This window comes from Typopeltis vanoorti, chromosome 16 (genome assembly GCF_054136105.1).
Source record: "Typopeltis vanoorti isolate ZY-2024b chromosome 16, IOZ_Tvanoo_1.0, whole genome shotgun sequence".
Classification (NCBI taxonomy): Eukaryota; Metazoa; Arthropoda; class Arachnida; order Uropygi; family Thelyphonidae; genus Typopeltis; species Typopeltis vanoorti.
Window position 1 is genome coordinate 47,428,792 of NC_143564.1, and position 20,363 is coordinate 47,449,154.

General features: G+C 34.6%; 1 protein-coding gene across 1 annotated transcript in view; it reads right to left on the reverse strand.

Annotated features, from left to right (window-relative positions):
- The window catches only part of mr (anaphase promoting complex subunit morula), a 292,827-nt gene that overhangs the window by 72,544 nt on the left and 199,920 nt on the right, over positions 1 to 20,363 (reverse strand). Inside the window, exons 9-10 of the mRNA XM_090406339.1 lie at positions 12,883 to 13,169; positions 8,094 to 8,243 (exon numbers count right to left, since the gene is read on the reverse strand). Coding sequence (XP_090262465.1) covers positions 8,094 to 8,243; positions 12,883 to 13,169 — 437 coding nt within the window. The remainder of the gene's footprint in view (positions 1 to 8,093; positions 8,244 to 12,882; positions 13,170 to 20,363) is intronic.

Here is a 20,363-nt window from a genome sequence, read left to right on the forward strand (position 1 = left end):
ATAAGAGTCTTGCAGTGGCTGCACTGCATAGTTCAGAAAACCTGGACAGAGGGACGAATTCCTGATGATTGGAGTAGAGCTCTCATAATACCCATATATAAAAAAGGAAATAAAACTGAATGTGAGAATTACAGAGGTATTTCCCTACTGAGTGTTCCTGGCAAGATCTATGCAAGTATACTTGAGAAACGGTTGAAAAGAATTGTGGAAGAAAAACTTGGTGAAGAACAAGCTGGATTCATGCCAAATAGAGGCTGTCAGGATCAGATCTTCACTTTACGACAAATAGTCGAGAAAGCATGGGAATATAACAGAGATCTGTATTTAAGTTTTGTCGATTTGGAAAAGGCATATGACAAGGTGCCAAGAGAGAAGCTATTCAATACGCTGCAGTTATATGGTGTCAATGGGGCATTATATCGAGCAATACTTAGTCTTTATTTGAGCTGTGAGTCAGCAGTTAGAATTGAAGGAAGTACAGGAAGATGGTTTAATGTTAAATCTGGTGTGAGACAAGGATGTACATTATCTCCTCTGTTATTCATTATCTATATGGATCACATTATGAAGGAATGTGCTATTAAACCTGATATCAAAATTGGAGATGTTAATGTCAGCTCTTTGCTTTATGTGGATGATGTTATACTTCTAAATAAATCCGCTACAAATCTGCAAGATTCTCTCACTAAATTGAATAGCTGTTGAAATAGATATGGTATGAAGGTCAGCAATAAAAAGACAAAGACAATGAAAATAGGCAGAATCATTGAAAATGTCAACTGTGTTGTGAATGGAGAACCTGTGGAACAAGTAAAACATTTCAGCTACTTAGGCACAGTTTTTACTGAAGATGGTAAACTAAATATAGAAATAGACAACAGAATCAGCAAAGCTAGTATCGTGGGAAGTCAATTGAATAAATTCATATGGAATAAGAAAGAAATTAGTCCGAACACTAAATTAGCTGTATACAAGACTGTGTTCAAACCAATTTTAACTTATGGATCCGAGAGCTGGGTCAGAAGTAAAACACTTGACCAAAGACTAGAGGCTGCAGATATGAGAGTCCTGAGAAAGATTAGAGGCATGAACAGATGGCATCAATGGCAATATCATATTAAAAATGAGGATATTAGGAAAGAACTTGACATTGTCAGCATCCAGGAATGCATTAGCAGAGCTAATCTCAGATGGTATGGTCACTTAAATAGAATGGGAGAGGAAAGATTAGCAAAACAAGTGTTCTCTGCCAGGTTGGCAGGAAAACGACCCAGAGGAAGACCAAGATATAGGTGGATTGATACGGTACAAAGTGCCTTAGACGATAGAAATATAAGATCTGATAATGTTGGAGTCTTGACAAGTAACAGACTGATTTGGAGGAAAATTGTAGATAGGAAGTTAGTAATGATGTAATTTTTTCATGTAGTACTGTCATATCCTGTACACCCCTTGAGGGTACATGGCAGGAATTTGTTGATGATGATGATGATGATGAATAAAATAAAAAATAATAATGAACTCCTTAATCAATCCACAGTACTAATGTACTATGGTTTTACGGCCTTTCATGGGTAGAAGTTACATAAAAAAAATTATATCCTTGTAAATATGTACTAAATCTTACTAATGCCTATAATTTTTGGTCAAGTCAAACTTAGGAATGACCAAAAACTCACTCACCCCATGTTTTTGATGCTTCTGGTACTGATATTCATGCACTGAATATCCCCTTGGGCCTAGAGGTACTTTTGTATCTTTTAATGAATGTTACATTTCGTAGTGAGACTTGAGAAACTTACTCTTTTTTTTCATACTCTTTTCTGCTATACTACTACTTTCTAGATGCTTTTCTGGTCTCTTTAGCTCAAACTTTCCTCTGTGAAAAATTTCACATTCTCATATTAGCTACTCTACTATACAAATGCTATTCATTTTTAGCCACTTCTTTCATATTACTTTTCTTCTGACTTGCACATTCATATTATATTCACCTCCACTCACTCCTTAATTTCTCTATTTACTCCCCATGACCATACTGCCCACCTTTCCCTTTTGATATTTAGCCGATCTGTTTGGTAGAATGGTTAGCATATTCGCTCTCCAGCCAAAAGGCTGTGGGTTCGAATCCTGCCATGGACATGGATGTTTGCGATTGTCTGTGAAAATACTAGTGGTGGCGGGTGGTAGATGGCATTGCCGTAGATGATGATTGTAGTTGCAGTTCATTGTAGTTGGTGAATTGAGTGTTGAAGACAGAGTTGTTGAGTAGGTACCCTCTCTCTATGAGTCTTTGGACTCCCTGGAGGTGTCATATAATAATAATAATAATATGGACAGTTAATTCACTCCTATCACATTATGTTAGTTCATCCCATGGCAGCTTCCTTCAGCAAGATGATTTAAACTAACTAACTAAGGAACGTATTTGGAATTTCATCAGCATTTTAGACCTTCAAGGTTTATGCTACTACTAAGATACTACTGGTTATATATATATTCTTTCTTGTTTGGAAACAAAAAAGCATATGCACAGCCTGCCGTTTCCTATCCCAGGATTAACAAGAATATCATGTAGGTCAGAATGCTGGGAAATTAAAGTAATTATTCTTAACACAGTAATAGTCTCCATAATTTTATCAAAAAATGCTGATTACCATATACATTATAAGAAAGAAAGGAATTCAGTTGTGGTAGCTTGTGTAATGCACAGTCATATGATTCACTGCATCAACTGCATTTCCTAATACATCTAATCAGTTTTAACTTTTCCCTAAACCATGGTGGAATGCTGATTGACCAGCATTCAAGGAAGTTCACTATAAAGTTTGGATTATCTTCAGCATATAGCTTACAACAACAAACCTGATTGCTTTCAGACAAGTGCAACCAATAGCAGAGAAGTCTGGAACGAAATATGGAAAAACAAATGGGAGGAATACCACCTTACTACTTCACTTGCAGAATTAAATTGGGAAGGGAAGGTGGTATATTGTGATATCCATGATGTAGTGCATGGTTGCTCATGCAAAAACATGGATATCATGGGGAAGGGAACACTCCCAAATAAGTTCTATTCAGCTTACCATTTAAACAATGGGAAGTGCAAGGATAAGAAACAGCTCTAGTTAGGTAGAGTGTAAAGGCATATGTAAAGTGTTGCTTCTTATATTCAAGAGGAAGAGATTATTCCACCAAAAGAAATTGGATCGAAAGTAGTGTTCAAACAGTTTTGGTGACATGCTGTGGAAAAGGGTCTCTAATAAGGTCTAACACATCATCTGCTGAAACATTAGTAAAGAGAGAGATACTATGTCAAGATTGAGGATGTAAGAATCAGAGGACCTTAATGTGAAGTCTTAAAAGACCCACAAGATGTTTTGATAAAGTGTAAGTTGAAGAGCTGATCTCATCCACAACTGGTCTCAAAGGGATACAGGTTTGTATATCTTTGGAGAGCCATACAGTCATGGAAGAATAGGATATCGATTTGAGTTTTTGTAGTAAATCCAGTGGCCAGTTTGGCATATATTCTTAAGCAAATTGTTGGTTTTCTCTTTCACCTACTCAACCCTAGATAATGATCCCATGCAGAATCATTATCTAGATCATGAAAGTGTTGCTTTCATTATCAGAATCAAATAATGTAGTGTAAAAAAGGTGGAAACACCTTTATCCACATTACATAAAAAAAAAAAAAAAAAAAAGTCTGGAATATGACAAGGAGTCACATTCCACAGCAAAGTTAAAACTTTTCTTTAGCACAGATTCCTCTGAATGTGAGAGGCAGTGGTTGGAAAAGTTAATAACTACTTCATCTAAAGGTAAGGTTTTCAAACTCTCTTCTTGAATGAGAATGGAATAACAAATCAAATTTTTTTCTCATATGATTTGCACATTGTATAATACCATTGATAGGAATGGTGAATCATACTGTTAATATTATTCCAAGAATCAGCATCTAACTTGGTAGCAAGAACAAAATGTAAATCAAAGCATATAGAATAATTTGCTAATGGCAAACCTAGTATGAGAAACACATTCACAAACAAGGCTACACAAATTTGCTTTGCCCTGTCTGAAAATATATGTTCCTTGATGCATAGAAACTACAGAATTATATTATTATCCCTGCATCTTTTTAGGAAAATTAAGGCATCAATCAAGAGAGGCATTTTTGTACTTTAAATTCTCAAAATGATGCACCTCTTTTTATGTCTTTTTATAGACATTTTTGAATGAGTTTTTATGACTGAAAAATAGTGAGGATAGGATTTTTTATTAGTCATTAAATCTAGTACCAACTAGTTTTGTTCCCACCAAAAAAGTCTGGCCCACATCATGACTCTAGATTTCTAAAAGAATTCATAACAGTATCCATTCACATGGATCTGTCAGCAGAAACCAAGGATTTAATTAACTGACATCTAGAAATTTCTCAGTAAGTCTTTTAACATTTCAGATTTCAATTTTCACAATAATTATCACCAGTTTTTATCTGATGAGAATTAATGCTTCCAGGAATTTTCATGCTTATTTAGGATGAATTTACTTATTTTCTTTTGTAACGATTTTTTAACATTTGAACAACTCTTTAGTCATCTATTTTTTATGTTTTTTTTTTTTTTTTTGTGTGTTAGTGAAACTGGTTGTACAAGTTTTAAATTTAATTTTCATTTTGTTTCTGCCTGTTGTCCAACTTTACTGGGATTATGTTTTTTTTTTTAACTGGGACCAAGATCTCACAGTGGTTAACATCTATAAGTCTCCCCTGATAGAATGGCCACCTGAAGTAATACTCATATTTCAACATCCTACTATCTACATATGGGATTTTAACAGCCACCACACCCTGCAGAATTACAATAATAATGATGGAAATGGCAAAACATTAACAAACTGGCTGAGCAAAACAATCTTAGCTTAATATTTGATGCAAAGGACAAAGGAACCTTTAAGACTGCAGCATGGAAGAGGGAACACAACCCAGATCTCTGCTTTGTTACCCAAAATTTTCAAAATCAGCCGCTAAACACAACAAGACGAGTCTTGAAGATTATCCACACAGCCAACATCGCCCAGCATTGGTAGAAGTAGGAATACAAATACCAATAATATAGTCCATTCCATGACCAAGATGGAATTTTAGGAAAGTGAACTGGCAGGATTTTTCACAAGAACTGGATAAAATGGTAAGATGGATACCACCTGTGAGTGAAAGCTACAACAGATTCATTGGAACAGTCATATCAACAGCGAAGAAGTATATTCCAAGGGGTTTCCAAAAGGAATACATACCTGGATGGAATAAAGACTGTGAAGAGCTATACCAAGTCTATTTAAAATCTGGGACATAGCTGACGAATTACTCCAGAAGCTTGATGGGCACAGAGAAAAATGGATAAAGAGTACAGAGGACTTAGACTTTAAAGAATCAAGTAGAAAAGCATGGAGCCTATTAAAGAGGTTAGGAAAAAGTAACCCAATCACTCATAAAGATCCTTTATTGACTCCAGATCAAATTGCCTGTTGAATAATCTCGCTGTATAGAGCTCCTTGAGATCATCAATGCACACACACAGGAGGTTCAAAGACCACTCAGAAACTTATGACAAAGTGCAGCTGATAGTTCCTAATTTTCAAGAGGAATTTACCACAGACAAAATAACTGAGGCCTTAAAGGAGGTTAAAACCGACAAAGCACCAGGCTTTGATGTATTCAAATGAATTCCTGAATTCTTGGTTAACTGTGGAAAAAATGCTCGTCAATGGCTAACAAGATTCTTTTCTCACATTTTAAGGATGGGAAGCCTTTCAACAGCCTTTAAGAGAACCAAAATAATAGCCATATTAAAACCCAACAAGTCTCAAAATCAAGCAGATAGCTATCACCCAACTGTGCTCCTCAGTTGCTGTTATAAGCTCCTTAAAAGAAAGACTTGTCCTTAACAGAATTGGACCCAAAATATCTGAAGTTATCCCTGTTGAGCAAGCAGGCTTTAGGGTTCAACGCAGTTGTATGGACTAAGTACTAAGCTTTACTACCCATATCAGGGCAGGCTTTTAGAGATGTTTGAAAACTTCTGTTCTGTTTGTTGATCTTACTGCTGCATACGACACGGTATGTGGTATAGCAACCCTTATGTGGTAGTGGTTAGCAACATGGTATATTTGTATAGCAACCCCCCCTCTTTCCGTACGGAAAGAGGGGTTGTTATACAAACTGATACAAGTAATACCATGCCAATCCATCATGCAACTTATTAGTAACATGTTTTCTGACAGGTTCTTTCATGTGGTACTGGGAAACAAAATGAACAAACTGAGAAAGTTGAACAACAGGCTCCTGTAGTGCTCAGTATTAGCACCAATCTTATTCAACTTATATACATCTGATCCACGGACAACTAAGTCAAGAAAATTTGCTTATGCTGCTGATGTTGCTTATGCCCTTGCCATCCAACATAAGAACATCAAAGTAACTGAAGATATTCTCACAAATGACCTTAGAACCATTGGAGAATACCTTCATAAATGGAGATTAACACCAAACCTCAATAAGACCAAGGTTAGCTCTTTTCACCTAAACACCAAAATGGCAAATAGGAAACTTCAGGTCAGCTTTAACAACACAATGCTGCAGCACCAAGATTTCCCTAAATATCTAGGTGTTACCTTGGATAGAGCACTATCTTTCAAAAGACATCTGGAGAATATCTCTTTAAAGATCAAAACGCATAATAACATCATACAAAAACTGTGTGGTTCTACATGGGTTCTTCTTCTACTACACTGTGATGCTCCACGTTGGGCCTGGTCTACTCTGTAGAAGAACATTGTTCAGTATGGCTAAACAGTCCTCATATCAAGAAAATAGACATGCAAATAAATGCAGGGATGAGGACAATAACAGGCTGTGTCAAATCTACTTCCCTCTACTGGCTTCCAACTTTGAACAACACTGCGCCACCAAACCTGCGCAGATAAGATGCTCCTGTAAAAGTGTACAAAAAAGTAAACAGCAATCCCTGTTACCAATACATGAAAACCTCCCACATATAAGTGTAAATCGCCTTAAATCCCGATGACCTCCACTAATACTGGCTGAAGAACTAATAAATAGCGATTTCAACATGAATTCAAAATGGCTAGAAACTTGGAAAGAAAAATTGCTGCCAGACAAACAAGTATATCTTTCCCAACCAAAATCCGAAAGGGATTGAGCTTCCACATCTATGGAAAAGCTTAAATAGGATATGTACAGGACATGGTATCTGTGCAGACAGTTTACACAAGTGGGGGAAGATCACTTGTATCCCAATGTGACTGTGGAGCCATAAACCACACCATCCAGCACATTGTAGGAACTGAGAGACTTTTTTGAAGCAGATCCTTCAGCTCTTGAATGGCTAGCTGAACTAGACTTAAAATTTTAGTGACTTTTTTACCTGTTATTTGTACATGTACACTACCTGTCTCATTTTTATTGTCTGCACAAATATGTATTCATATATTTTGATGTCATGTGTCTTTTTTTTTTTTATTATGCCATATGCTAAATAAATAAATAACTGGGATTATCATGCATATGAGCTGGAAATGAATAGGTAAACAATCAAATTCAACATTGTAACTAGCATAGCTTTTTAAAAGCACTGCTGAAAGGCAACGTACCAACAAAAGCTTCAACTTAAATTAAAAAACTTCACATTTCAGACTAATAAAAAAAATCATTGTTAATTCTTTTTGCTGTTTTTTAGTCATAATTATTATTTAAAAAATTCTGACAGTTCAAATTTTTACCAAAGATTTTTTCTTAAGAGTTATGTTCTGCCCATGTCCAACTACTTTACTGGGAATGGATAGGTGGACAATCAAATTCAACATTGTAACTAACATAGCATTTTAAAAGGATTACTAATGGGCAATGCACCATCAAAAGCTTCAATCTAATCTAAAATATTTTATGTTTCAGAAATCTGGATTTTCTTCCTTAAATATCTGTTCTCATTTTCATATCACACTAACTTTATTTTTATTCATTATCATATTTATTTGGATTTTCAATGCTTGATTAATACATATTAACTTACACTGGTAGAAAGGGGAGAATTTATTTCTTTTTTTTCAGCAACCAAGTTTTCCTGCAGCTCAATATTTTTGTGCTGTATCTCTTCTTCTTCAGGATGAACATAATGCTGCTCTCCATGAGACTTTTGGTCTGTTTCTGTCCTTTTTTTATCCTATATAAAATATTTAATTAAAGTTATTATCCAATTTTGCAAAAGCATTGTGTTGATATATTGGATATATTCCCATTTACCCAAATTCTAAATCATCTCTAAAAAGCTTTCAAAGTGAAAGAAAATGAACCATGAAACTATCTCTGAAATAACATAGTTATTTATGGTATGCTATTTATTTTTCTACTAGTTTTTCTAATGTTATAACATCTTCAGAAATGAGTTAAAAATTATTAGATTAAATTAGTAGAAATACAATAACAACAACAAAAAATTATACATAGAGAGAGAGATTTCAGTATTTCAACCAGTTGAAATATGTGATATTTCAGTATTGAAATATCACATATTACGAGTGTGCACCATATGACGAATCTGACCACATTTCTGATGAAAATACCATGCTCCATATTATCATACCTTTTTGACTGAAACTTTTTAATTAAAGCTGAATATACACACACAGTTATTCTTCTCTTAATGGGGGATAAAAATCACTCCTGAAATATACAGAAGTCCATCACTGCAAGATGCATGTAAGACTACAACATACATATATACATAGATGGCTCATAACGAAATGAGTACAATCCAAGATCAATATACAAGATACTGAGACAGAAGGCAAAACACAAAAATACTAAACAAGAACACCACAATTATAAGGGTTCAGTTACATGTCCACATATCTTGTGTATGTGAACATGTAATTGAACCCTTCTTAAAAACTAACCAATTCAGAGTTGTTTTAATACATAAGATCACCATAGCCAGTGAACATGATCTTAAAAAAGAATACATACAAGATATAGACCATGATAAATGCCAATAAGCATTTACCAAATACCTTGCGAATGTGATGTCTCTTATTTTGGACAAACCGGCCGTTTTTTGGAAAAAAGAATAAAAGAACATCAATATTAAATTGATTATAACAAACCTCTGAAGTCTGGTCTGGTGCAGCCCAGTATTGACTCTACTCATAGTGTCCAGTGGGACAAAGCAGTTCTCCTCCATAGATGCAGATTCAAATATGAACGCTCATTCAAAGAAAGTTGTGAAACTATCTTACACCGACCGAATTTAAATAGAAATGACCGTATGTTTCTCTCAAAGATCTGGGAGCCGTTTATCTTATGTAAAAAACCATTTATCTTAATAGATTAAATTTATTTCTATTATTTCCTAGCACGCGGTAACAATTGTAGTTTAATAGGTGATCCACCAAACGTTTGCCTGTATTCCATTTCTATTACTGTTACAGACATTGAAGATGTACTATTATTTTTAGTACGAAATATCTGTCTTTTTACTAATTAAAGATTTCACTGTGGTTTTTACGTGTTACTTTATTATTTAATTACTATGCCACAGGTTCCACAAAAAAATCAGAATCATTAAGTTATGTGAGATCAACTTATCACTGATAGCAAGCTTTGTGTACACTCAAAAATTAATACATTTCCAGATGCATAATCATATGTATATTTAAACAGCAATTTTAATTTTTCATTCTATTACAAATGTCTTATATGAAGTCCATGTGCATATAGTTTTCAGGTTCCTAAACCACTCTCTTCACTTAGGCCATGCACTTCAATTTTGTATGCCAAGAGCAATAATTCACCAATAGTATAATTTTAAAATGTTCTATAATGCAATGTTTGCTAATAATTAAGAGCATACTGCAGTTGCAGATAATGAATTTAAAATGGAAATCAGATATTAGTTTTCACAGCACCAACTGTTCAGAATAAGGAAAGGCATGTCAAAATAATGCCCAAGAAAAACTGTAGACACAGAATATATATTTTTTTCTTTTAAGGTATATCTTTATGACATGCAAAATATAAAACAAAAATAATAATTTGGTCTCATTTGTATTATATCTATAACTTTGCAAACAATGTTACATCTGCAATTTTAATCTTATGGTATTCCAAAAATTCAAAAATAACAGAATATAAGGATGCCTAGCAAGTGTGCAAACATGTGTAAAAGGTAGGATTCAGGTTCTTATGATATTACTGTTATTTATATATATAAATCCCACCTAAGAAATATTGTAAATCTATGGTACATTTATCCTGGTTGGCAAATTTGGTAATATACTCATTCTCTAACCAACAGGCTCTGTGTTTGAATCTTGCCATAGACAGATATCTGTAATGTGGAAGATGAATTTCATCAACTATGTAATACGACCACCTTGTCTGTTGGAGAACAGAAGTAGCTTGAAAAAGATTCATGTTTCATCTCTAGGAAAGGATTTCTGGATTATGTAAAAAATAAAGAAATACTCAGCTCACCCATGGGAATAATGCGCTATAGGTTTGAAATCTTTCATGGTGGGTGGGAGTAGCATTAAAATATTAGTACCAAGGAGAGGCTAAAGATAGATAATCCAAAACTCCTATGTCTGGATTATCTGTGAACTCCTACTCTAGAGATCAGCATGTTTTCAAGACACATCAGATCTCCAATAAGCAGGATAATAGTCTCATAGCAAGAGTGAGAATCAATCCCCATCCTTTGGTTGGAGACCAGACAGATAGCATCCACTCAGCCAATCAAGTTGTCAAAAACAGTTACTAAAATTTTGGCTATGTGCAGTGAACCTTCAGTATATCACCTTACCTTCTTTGATAATCAACAGCATTTGGTGGAACTATATTTTATCAATGCTACTTAATTATCATTATTTTTTTACCTGAACGGAAATGCAAGAGGAAAAGGGAAAAAGGAGGATCCTAGGTGGACAGACAGAAATGGAATAGAGAGTAGATGCTGGAAGTAGTAGTAAATGTATGTATGTATGGGGATAATCAGCATTGGAATGGAATGGATTGGGCTGAGTGGGGTAGTTGAGACTGAGCTAATGTATGATAGGGTAATTGGTGATACAGGTTTAGGAAAGGGTAGGTGTGGTGGGGAAATCACAACCAACAGGTGGCTTGGGAAGGACTGGTTACAGATCTACAAGTAAAGTGCTTATTGGAATCTTGACCAATAACAGGTTAATTTGCAGGAAAATTGCCAAGGAAGTTAGTAATGTAAGTTTTTGTAGTACAAAAGTACTACTAGATGTAGCATTATCATAATCCTGTATACCCCTACCCCTGTGGGTGTGTGTCAGGACTTCAATGATGTTAGTAAGTTCATTTGTACCAATATAAAAGAAATCAATTATAATGAAGAGCCAAAGGCTTCAATTCGGCGACATGAACTTATTTAAGTTAAGGGATATTATATCCCATATTGTTTCTTAGCCGAATAAGAAACTCAAAGAGTTTCATGCGGAATATACAGGGCGTCCCAAAATTCACGCAAGATTTAAATTTAGCGCCATTTGTGCGGTAAAGTGTTGCCAACGAGAAAAAAAAAAAGCCAGCGTGACAGCTGACAGTTCAGGTTGAGAAAGAACAACGCATTTTCATTGTTGAGCAATATTTTAAAAATAATGGAGGTTTGGCAGCTACAGTTCGCAATTTTCGTACAAAATATGGTCGGAATAGTGATTTAACTTCATCAACTGTGAAAAGATTAATTAAAAAATTCAAGGAAACTGGATCAATTAGTGATCTTATACACTCTGGCCGTCCTTCAATTATTGTTCAACATTATGAGTTCAACAGTATTGTTCAACATTATTGATATTAACATGGTCTACCTACTCACTGATGAGACCTCAAAAAAGGTCGAAACCAGTCTAGGTAGTGACCTCTCATAATGTTGAACAATAATACAGCTCCTAGGAGTTAAGTTCACATTATGGGTGAATATCAATAATAGTGATTAGAGCTTGCTTCACCTTTTACATGAGTTGCCTCAGCTTGCACTACCTTCAAGGGTCAGTTGCTGCAGTATCCAGATATCTGCTTACGCTTGGAATCACCGAACTTTATATAGTGTCTATATTCGGCACGAAACTCTCTGAGCTTCTTATTCGGCTAAGAAACAATATGGGATATAATATCCCTTAACTTAAAAGAAAAGAAATCAGTTTATGAAAGCTATAAAGAAGTTTCTATTTACCATTTCCTTTCATTTGCTTGTGAAAAAGCCATTATGCCAAAAATGTTATTTACTTTTTATTTTGAGACAACTACTATTATTACTACTTTTTTAAAAAAAATTAAATGGAAGAAACACACTGAAGGTTTCAGTGGAAATAGTAATTTTACAATGTAAAATACATGTTCATCTCCAGGATTAGTGCTTTCCTGTAATGCACACAGTACTGTTACCTTTAGTGAACCTTTACATCCTCGATGGTCGAGTATACAGCATTTCCATTCTAGTACAGTAAACTGATTGCATATGAATGAGAGCCAGCAGTCATGTCTACAACGAGGCAAATGTGTGTGTGTGCATATGTTAGTAATTGCTACTTAAGTATATGCATAAACTTTATAAGGATAAATTCACAAGCTACTAGAGTTAAAAATACAAACATTATAGGGCTTTCTGGTGAATACATCCATGTGTTGCAATGATATTGTTTTTCAGTATTAAATGCTAAATAAATGTATAAATGCAGTAATATTTCTTTTAAAAATCTTGTCATCTCTCATAATTCAGAATATGAAATAAAAAACACTGTATGAATTAAGTAGTAAACTAATAAACATATTCTTACCCCTTGCTGGTAGTTGGGTACATCCCCAGAATTAATGTGAGCATTAATTCTCTTTGAATCTGCAACATCTTTTAGCATCACCTCACAATAATGAAGTTGCGACTCACCAAATCGCAGTTTCAAAAGTTCAAGATACCGTATTTCTCGTTCAGTATTATATGAAAATGAAGCCAGCAAACGATCTGCTAGTAACATACAATATTCATTCACAAATAGGTCTTTGCTACCATAAATATTTACCAACAGACTTATGATATCTGCACATCTCTGACTCCGAGTTGACTTACCTAAAAGAACATATACGTACAACTAAGAGATAACTAACAATACAAGAAGACAAATATAATGTTACATCTTACAATCATTCTATATAGCATATTCAATCTGTTTATGAGTGTTTGTTAATGAAATGAAAGTATATCTTAAGCAACCTAAATAATGCTATTGAAAAGTAACCTATTATGTAATTTAGGCAATTAGTAATGAAGTTTAATTAAAACAGCAATGAGAATTGTAAGGAGGTTTAGTAATTCAAAAACATTATAATCACTTATGCAAGAATGATCTTAATTTTAAATAAAATATACTTAAGACTGCCATTCATAACAATACTATATAATTAAAATTATATAACCACACACACACACACACACACACACACACACACACACACACACACACACACACACACACACACACACACACACACAGGTACTTCAAAGTTATGTGCTAAAAAATTCACAAGTAGTCTACAGGTATTTGCAGTAAAGATACTGAACTAGATAGTCTGATACAATCACAGCTCAAGTAACTATTGACAAGTGTTGTTATGAACTCCAGATATGAATAGTTACCAAGCCATAGCAGCCATCTTTACAAAAAACATACTGAATGGGTTGCATACTATGACCATTTAAATTTAAATAAATAATAATGATGATATGAACAGCTATAATTGTTTGAGTTTATATCTGAGATCTTTTTCAGAATAAAACTTCATATAAACAGACATCCAATAGCAAGCAGTTAAGGTTAGATGGCCGTCTGAATTAGAAAAATATCAGAGAATTGGTCATAACTTTGACAGCTTATAGGTAAAGCCTTTTTGAAGGGAAAAACTTCTCAAAAATAATGATCCTATTCTGAAGTTGTGCTTGTTTGAATTTGTAAAATGGCTATTAAAAAAAAATCCCAACAAACCGTGGTTACATAATCATACCATTTTTTTTTTCTAAACAAAAAACTACAACATACACCTTCATAGCATATACAGTAGAAATAATACTTTTAGTGAATCCTTGAATACTGCCCCTGCGATGAGTCTTCGGACTCCATGGAGTTGCCTGTATAATAAAGTAATAATAATAATAATAAATAGAATATATCTTTGATATAGTTTCCCCCCCCCCCCTCTCTCTCTATATATATATGTGTATACAGAGCTTTATTAAGCTGGAAAGTCCATGTTTTTTACCTTGTTATTTTTATTTCTCACCTGAAGAAGCCGGAGCACCGATGAAACTAGTCGTGATGTATTAAAGGTTTTTGTTATACTTTCTCGGGTTCTAGTCAGTTAAATTTATTTTTATAAATGTATGCATCCTGAGTAAATCCTAATTTCAATAATATATATATATATATATATATATACACACACACATGTAGAAAGTATTTTACCTTGGGTATAATAAATATTAAAGATACCAAGCTATTTTAAACCTGGTTTTACTCCATTTCCCAAGTAAGCAAACAGACAAGTAAGTCAAGTTTGCACCTGCAAGTATTACAAGTCTAGCTGATCTCACACGTAGTGCAAGACCAAGGCAACTCATGGTAAAAGGTGGATAAGCTCTGATCACTATTCTTAATATTTACCCTTAATGCAAAGCACATCTCCTGGAGGAGATGTATGATGCTATGTATTAAAGGCAAGGGGCCACTACCCAGACCGGCTTCAAACCTTTATTGAGGTCTCATCAGTGGGAGCCAGGCTAGAAATAACAAAATTTTAGTAATACAGAGCTTATAAGTATTTTACCAGAACAAGTTACCATAAGGTGTTTTAACCTTATTAAATAAAAATCTCAGGAGGAGAGATAGATGTAGAAAGTATTTTACCTTGGGTATAATAAATGTTAAAGATACCAAGCTATTTTAAACCTGGTTTTACTCCATTTCCCAATTAAACAAATAAGTAAACAAATACTTAAGCTCTGTATTACTAAAATCTTGGTATTTCTAGTCTGGCTCCCACTGATGAGACCTCAATAAAGGTCGAAACCGGTCTGGGTAGTGGCCCCTTGCCTTTAATACATAGCATCATATCTCCTCCAGGAGATGTGCTTTGCATTAAGGGTAAATATTAAGAATAGTGATCAGAGCTTATCCACCTTTTATTACGAGTTGCCTTGGTCTTGCACTACGTGTGGGATCACCTATACTTGTAATACTTGCAGGTGCAAACTTGACTTATTTTTCTGTTTGCTTACTTGGGAAATGGAGTAAAACCAGGTTTAAAATAGCTTGGTATCTTTAACATATATATATGTGTGTGTGTGTGTACTCCAAATGATGACCTTAATAAGAAGGTTCAAAACATCAAGAAATTAATGTAATCATTTCTAACATGGTTGTAGTCTCAATAATTTGTCTGAAATGAATGTTGATCACTGTGTAACATATCATGTCCGTAGTATTGAGTTCTCAAGGCTGGTTTGCCTGCTTTGTCGGATGAAAAACCCCAGGATAAACTGAGGAAAAAATCGTACTGTCCACACCCAAGACCGGCTAACTTGGCTATGGCTGAAGAAGATCCTTCAGCTCCTCACGTCACTGACGGGAATCAAACCTAGGACACTCCTTCCCCAGGCATATGGTTGCGAAACACACAGCCACTAGGCTAACCACGTGGACTGAGACTTTGCATTACATAGAAATATGATGCTATGTAAAAGAATGTGGACTCTGTGAAAGGTAAGGTGTTGCCGTGGTAACTTTCTTCCTGTCTCTAATAACAAACATTTGTCTTATTAGACATTAATAATCAGGTATAAGACAAGAGTCCATCCTATTTGAACTGTTATTCATAACATATAGTGATCATATTGTGAAGGAACATGATATTCAACCAAAGAAATTTAAAATATTCCACTCAGCTGTTTACCTTATGCAAATGATATTATGCAGGGTGATCAAAATTATAGTATTCCTGTTTAAGACCTTGTGGAATATTTGATTAAGGCTTTGCAGGAATACATTGTGCATCATGTGGAAGCAATATCTGAGAAAAAAAAGTTCCAAAATTCACCACCAGGGGCATTATATGATGTATTGAATGTAGACACAGTAATTTTCCTGTTATGTAAGATGGGAAAAAGTGTGACAAACATAAATAACACATTTTTATTCACTTCTATTATGTATTCACAGGCTATACTGTTCAATGGGCAGCCCTTCTATGTTGCCGCAAACTGCACCTTTTGCGCAGCATGTTCAACGGGCAGAATGCAGCTGGTCGGGACTGATGTTGCACACATGCTGCATTATGCTGTCTTTCAGCACTTGCAAGTTATCAGGATGATCCTGATAAACCCTGTCTTTGATAAATCCTCAGAACCAGAAGTCACGGGGGGGGGGGGAATCAGATCAGGTGAATGAGGTGGCCATGCAGTGGAAAACGCATGGCTGATCACTCTGACTACCATGAAATGTTCTCGAAGAATCTCCTATATGGATCGGATCAACTGATATGTGGAGGAGCCCAATCCTACGAAAATCACCTGAATCAGGCATAAGCACTGCTGTAGCTGTGGCATAACAAAATTGTTTTTCATACTGCGATACCTGTTAGCAGTAATTAAGTGGGTCACAGCACCAGACTGGCAATGTCCTCAAAGGATGGTCCAATAATAAACAAAGCTTTATTATTGGAGGGTTTGAGAATGCCAGTATCAAGGGCATGCTTTTCAAAATCTTCCATAAAGAAACAGGCTAGAGGGGGAGGGCTGCACATTCTATTTGTTTATACGAGGGGGAGAGGCTGGAAAGTTCTGATAAACACCTAGATTGAATATGAAATTAAAGCAACCAATATAACTACAAGAAAGAACGTACTAGTAGCAGAGTTATGAAGGTAACCTATGTTCTTATATATTCATATGTTCTTTCTTGTGATTATATCAGTTGTTTTAATATCATTTTTGTTCTAGGTGTTTATCAGAACTTCCAGTCCCCCCCCTATAAGGTGTCGTGACATCATTATCATTTAAAACTAAACTTTGGATTAAAGATTTGAAATGACTGGAATTTTCTATATAACAATGAAGTGTGACCAATAAGTAGTATTACAGAATTAGCTAATTGTTTGGCAAATTTAAAGGTCAGTAGCATTCACTATGGGGCAGAGGTTAATAGGTGTATGAATTTTAGATAATCTGTATATCTTGGGGAGGGGGAGATTAAAATGTTTGACTTTTTGTAACAACTATAGGACGTTAAGATATAACATTTTTAATGTACACTGCTCAAAACAATTAGGAATATTTTAGTTTCTGTTGGATAATTATAAATTTCTGCAAATAATTATAACTATTGGGTACTTTAAACATGAATAAGTATTTCTTACTTATGGATAGGGTGTAATTTATGAGATATTGTTTAAATAATCGATATTTATTACAAATTGTGCTACATTTGTAAATTATTTTATAACTTTATAATTTACAGAAAACCAAAATATGCCCTAATTGTTTTCAGCAGTATATTTTTCTGAGAATTGGCAGGATAATGTAGAGGTTTATAAGTAGCGTATGAGTAGCACATTCATTTTCCGATTATAATCTCTGGTATTGAGGACAACAGTTGCATTATCTTTGTGTACTCTACTAATGAGTATGTTGTTATCTTTACACAAAGCTCACTGTCAGAGACATTTCTTCTGGGCAGTGAAGCTTGTGAAAGGATGTTAGCTACATCGAGTTTGAGGGTGCAGGCACTATTAGGAGTCATGAGAACACTAAGGAGTAATGGTGTCATAAAAGCCTATAATCTTTGTTCCAATGAGACCTCTCTAGCTATAGAACTCAATTATATATCCTTATTTATCCAGCTACAGTTCCCACAGTATCAAAAATCAATCCTTCCTTCAATCCATTACTTTCTCTTCAGAAAGATTGTAGTAATGCTATTGCTATCTGATGCCACATCAGAAAAAATAGCCAGAATCTTAAAGAAATACAATCTTTGTACCACTTTCAAGTCCCATTTAAAACTAACTACCCTTATTCACTCCACTAAAGACAAACTCCCTCCTCTTTCAGTTGCAGGTTATACGGAGTTCCTTGTTCCTGAATGATGATTTGTTATGGACAGACAGGAAGATTAGCTACAATCTGCATGGAAGAACATGAAAAATACATTTGCAGTAATGGCTATGATCAATCTGGAATATAATTACAAGCCATGCTTTGTATACAGGATCAAATGGAAAAATCATGCTCCATCACAGTAAATTTACAAGAGAAAAACTGTTTTTAGAATTTGTTGCTGCTCTTAAAAATCAGCCTAATTTGAATAAATATGGTTATATAAAACTTCCTAAAATATATGAAATACTAATACCTTCAAGATCGCAGTTTATACCCTAGGTGGCCAACAGGGTGCCCCACAGTGCAGTCTTGCAATAATTCAATAGATTCCTCTTCAACCAGAGAATTGGAAAAAGACAATTATTAGAAAATTGTTTTCTAATAATTTCTTTTAACTGGGATATTTCCAATGTCTGATTTTCCTCAGATATATTATATCATCACTGAAACAATGATTCTGCTCAGCGTGACAAAGGCTTTCCTCATTAGTATCCACTTTAACTTGATAGATACATCTTTATAGACCCAGCCCTGTTGTCATGCGTTTTCAGCACCGTTCTTAAGACTATTAAAAACTAATAATATTTCAACAATTATGTTATTAAATGCTCTAGTACAATAAATACACTAAAAAACTACAATAATATAATGAAAACACACCAATCTAAGAAAACACAACAAATCATTGAAAAATCACTGATCTTTCAGGAGCTTCGTAACAGCACATCTTCTCACCAGATAGCCTTGAGCCCATCTGCTGTGTTTATTCCATTTACTTATGAGTGCAAACCAAGCATCTATGCTGTGGACCTGTGGTGTCTAAATTTTGATCAAGTGATTTATTTCTAACTGCACTCTCATAACCATAATTTAGCACTGTCTTGTATAATACAGCTAGTTTAATTTCCACATTTAATTTTCCATCTTCACAAAAAATTGTGCCTAAAGTACCAAATATTTTACTTGTCTTATAGGTTCTCCATTGGGAATGCAGCTAAAGTTTTCTATGTTCCCGCCTATTTTCATAGTTTGTCTTTTTATTGCTCATTTTTTATTTCTTCATCTGATTGAAAGGAAGTAAGCAATAAACAGTTCAGGAAAACAACAACTTTCCATTAGAAACACACTAAATATAGCAACAAACTACTATTTTTGTTTACAGTTTGTTGTGATTAACTCTTTTTCCCTGCTTCAGGAATCTTCCAATTGCTACCTTCTTTTGTATGCTTATGGGAAAGCTATTATGCTGAATATGTTATTTACCACTTTTTTCAAATGATAAAACCAAAAAAGCTTCAGTGATCATATTTTAATTTAGCAAAAACACCATTCATTGGCCCTAAGAGTAGTATTTTTCCTTACTGCATGAAGTGTTCCTTCAAGTGAATGATCTTATAAAACCCCTTATAAAACCTACCTTATAAAACCCCTTTGGTAACTTCTGTCTACCTATCCACCAAATTTGTAATTACAATTGTTCAATCTATATCATATGAAACACTATATAGATTTATTACCATTTGATAACACACTTCTAGATCTTCTCCGTGCCTAAAACTTAAATACAGTAGTCCAAATGTGATTATATCACAGCTGTGTGATATAATCACATTTGTGGACAGTGGTCAGAAAGTGGTCAGAAATCACATTCTGACAGTGGTCAGAAACCTCCAAATTCTTTGAGCTTTCTGACCACTTCTGCAAATATCCTCTTGATTAATATTCACCTGATTTAACATCCTAGACAAATGGTATACAGTTCTTGGATGTGTAGAGTGAATCTTGGCATGCAGTCTAATGGTGCTTTACTAAAACGTCTCTTGACCATTTCTTGTGTATCACTAACATTCTTCTCTTGCAATTACATACACCATAGCAATGTTCCGAGTTTCTTGATGAGTTTGTCAACTCCCAGGTCATATCTTCATCATCTGTCTTCCCAGATGGAGGCAAAGAGGTTACCCTGGTTATGGACAAATCTTTTGATGTTATCACCAGATTCAAGCATCTCAAATCCTTGACTTCCTTCATCACATGGAAATTTTAGGTGCTCTAAATTTTCTCATCTTCTGGACTTACATAAATTCCATTTCTCTCTTCCACCTTTTTCACTAA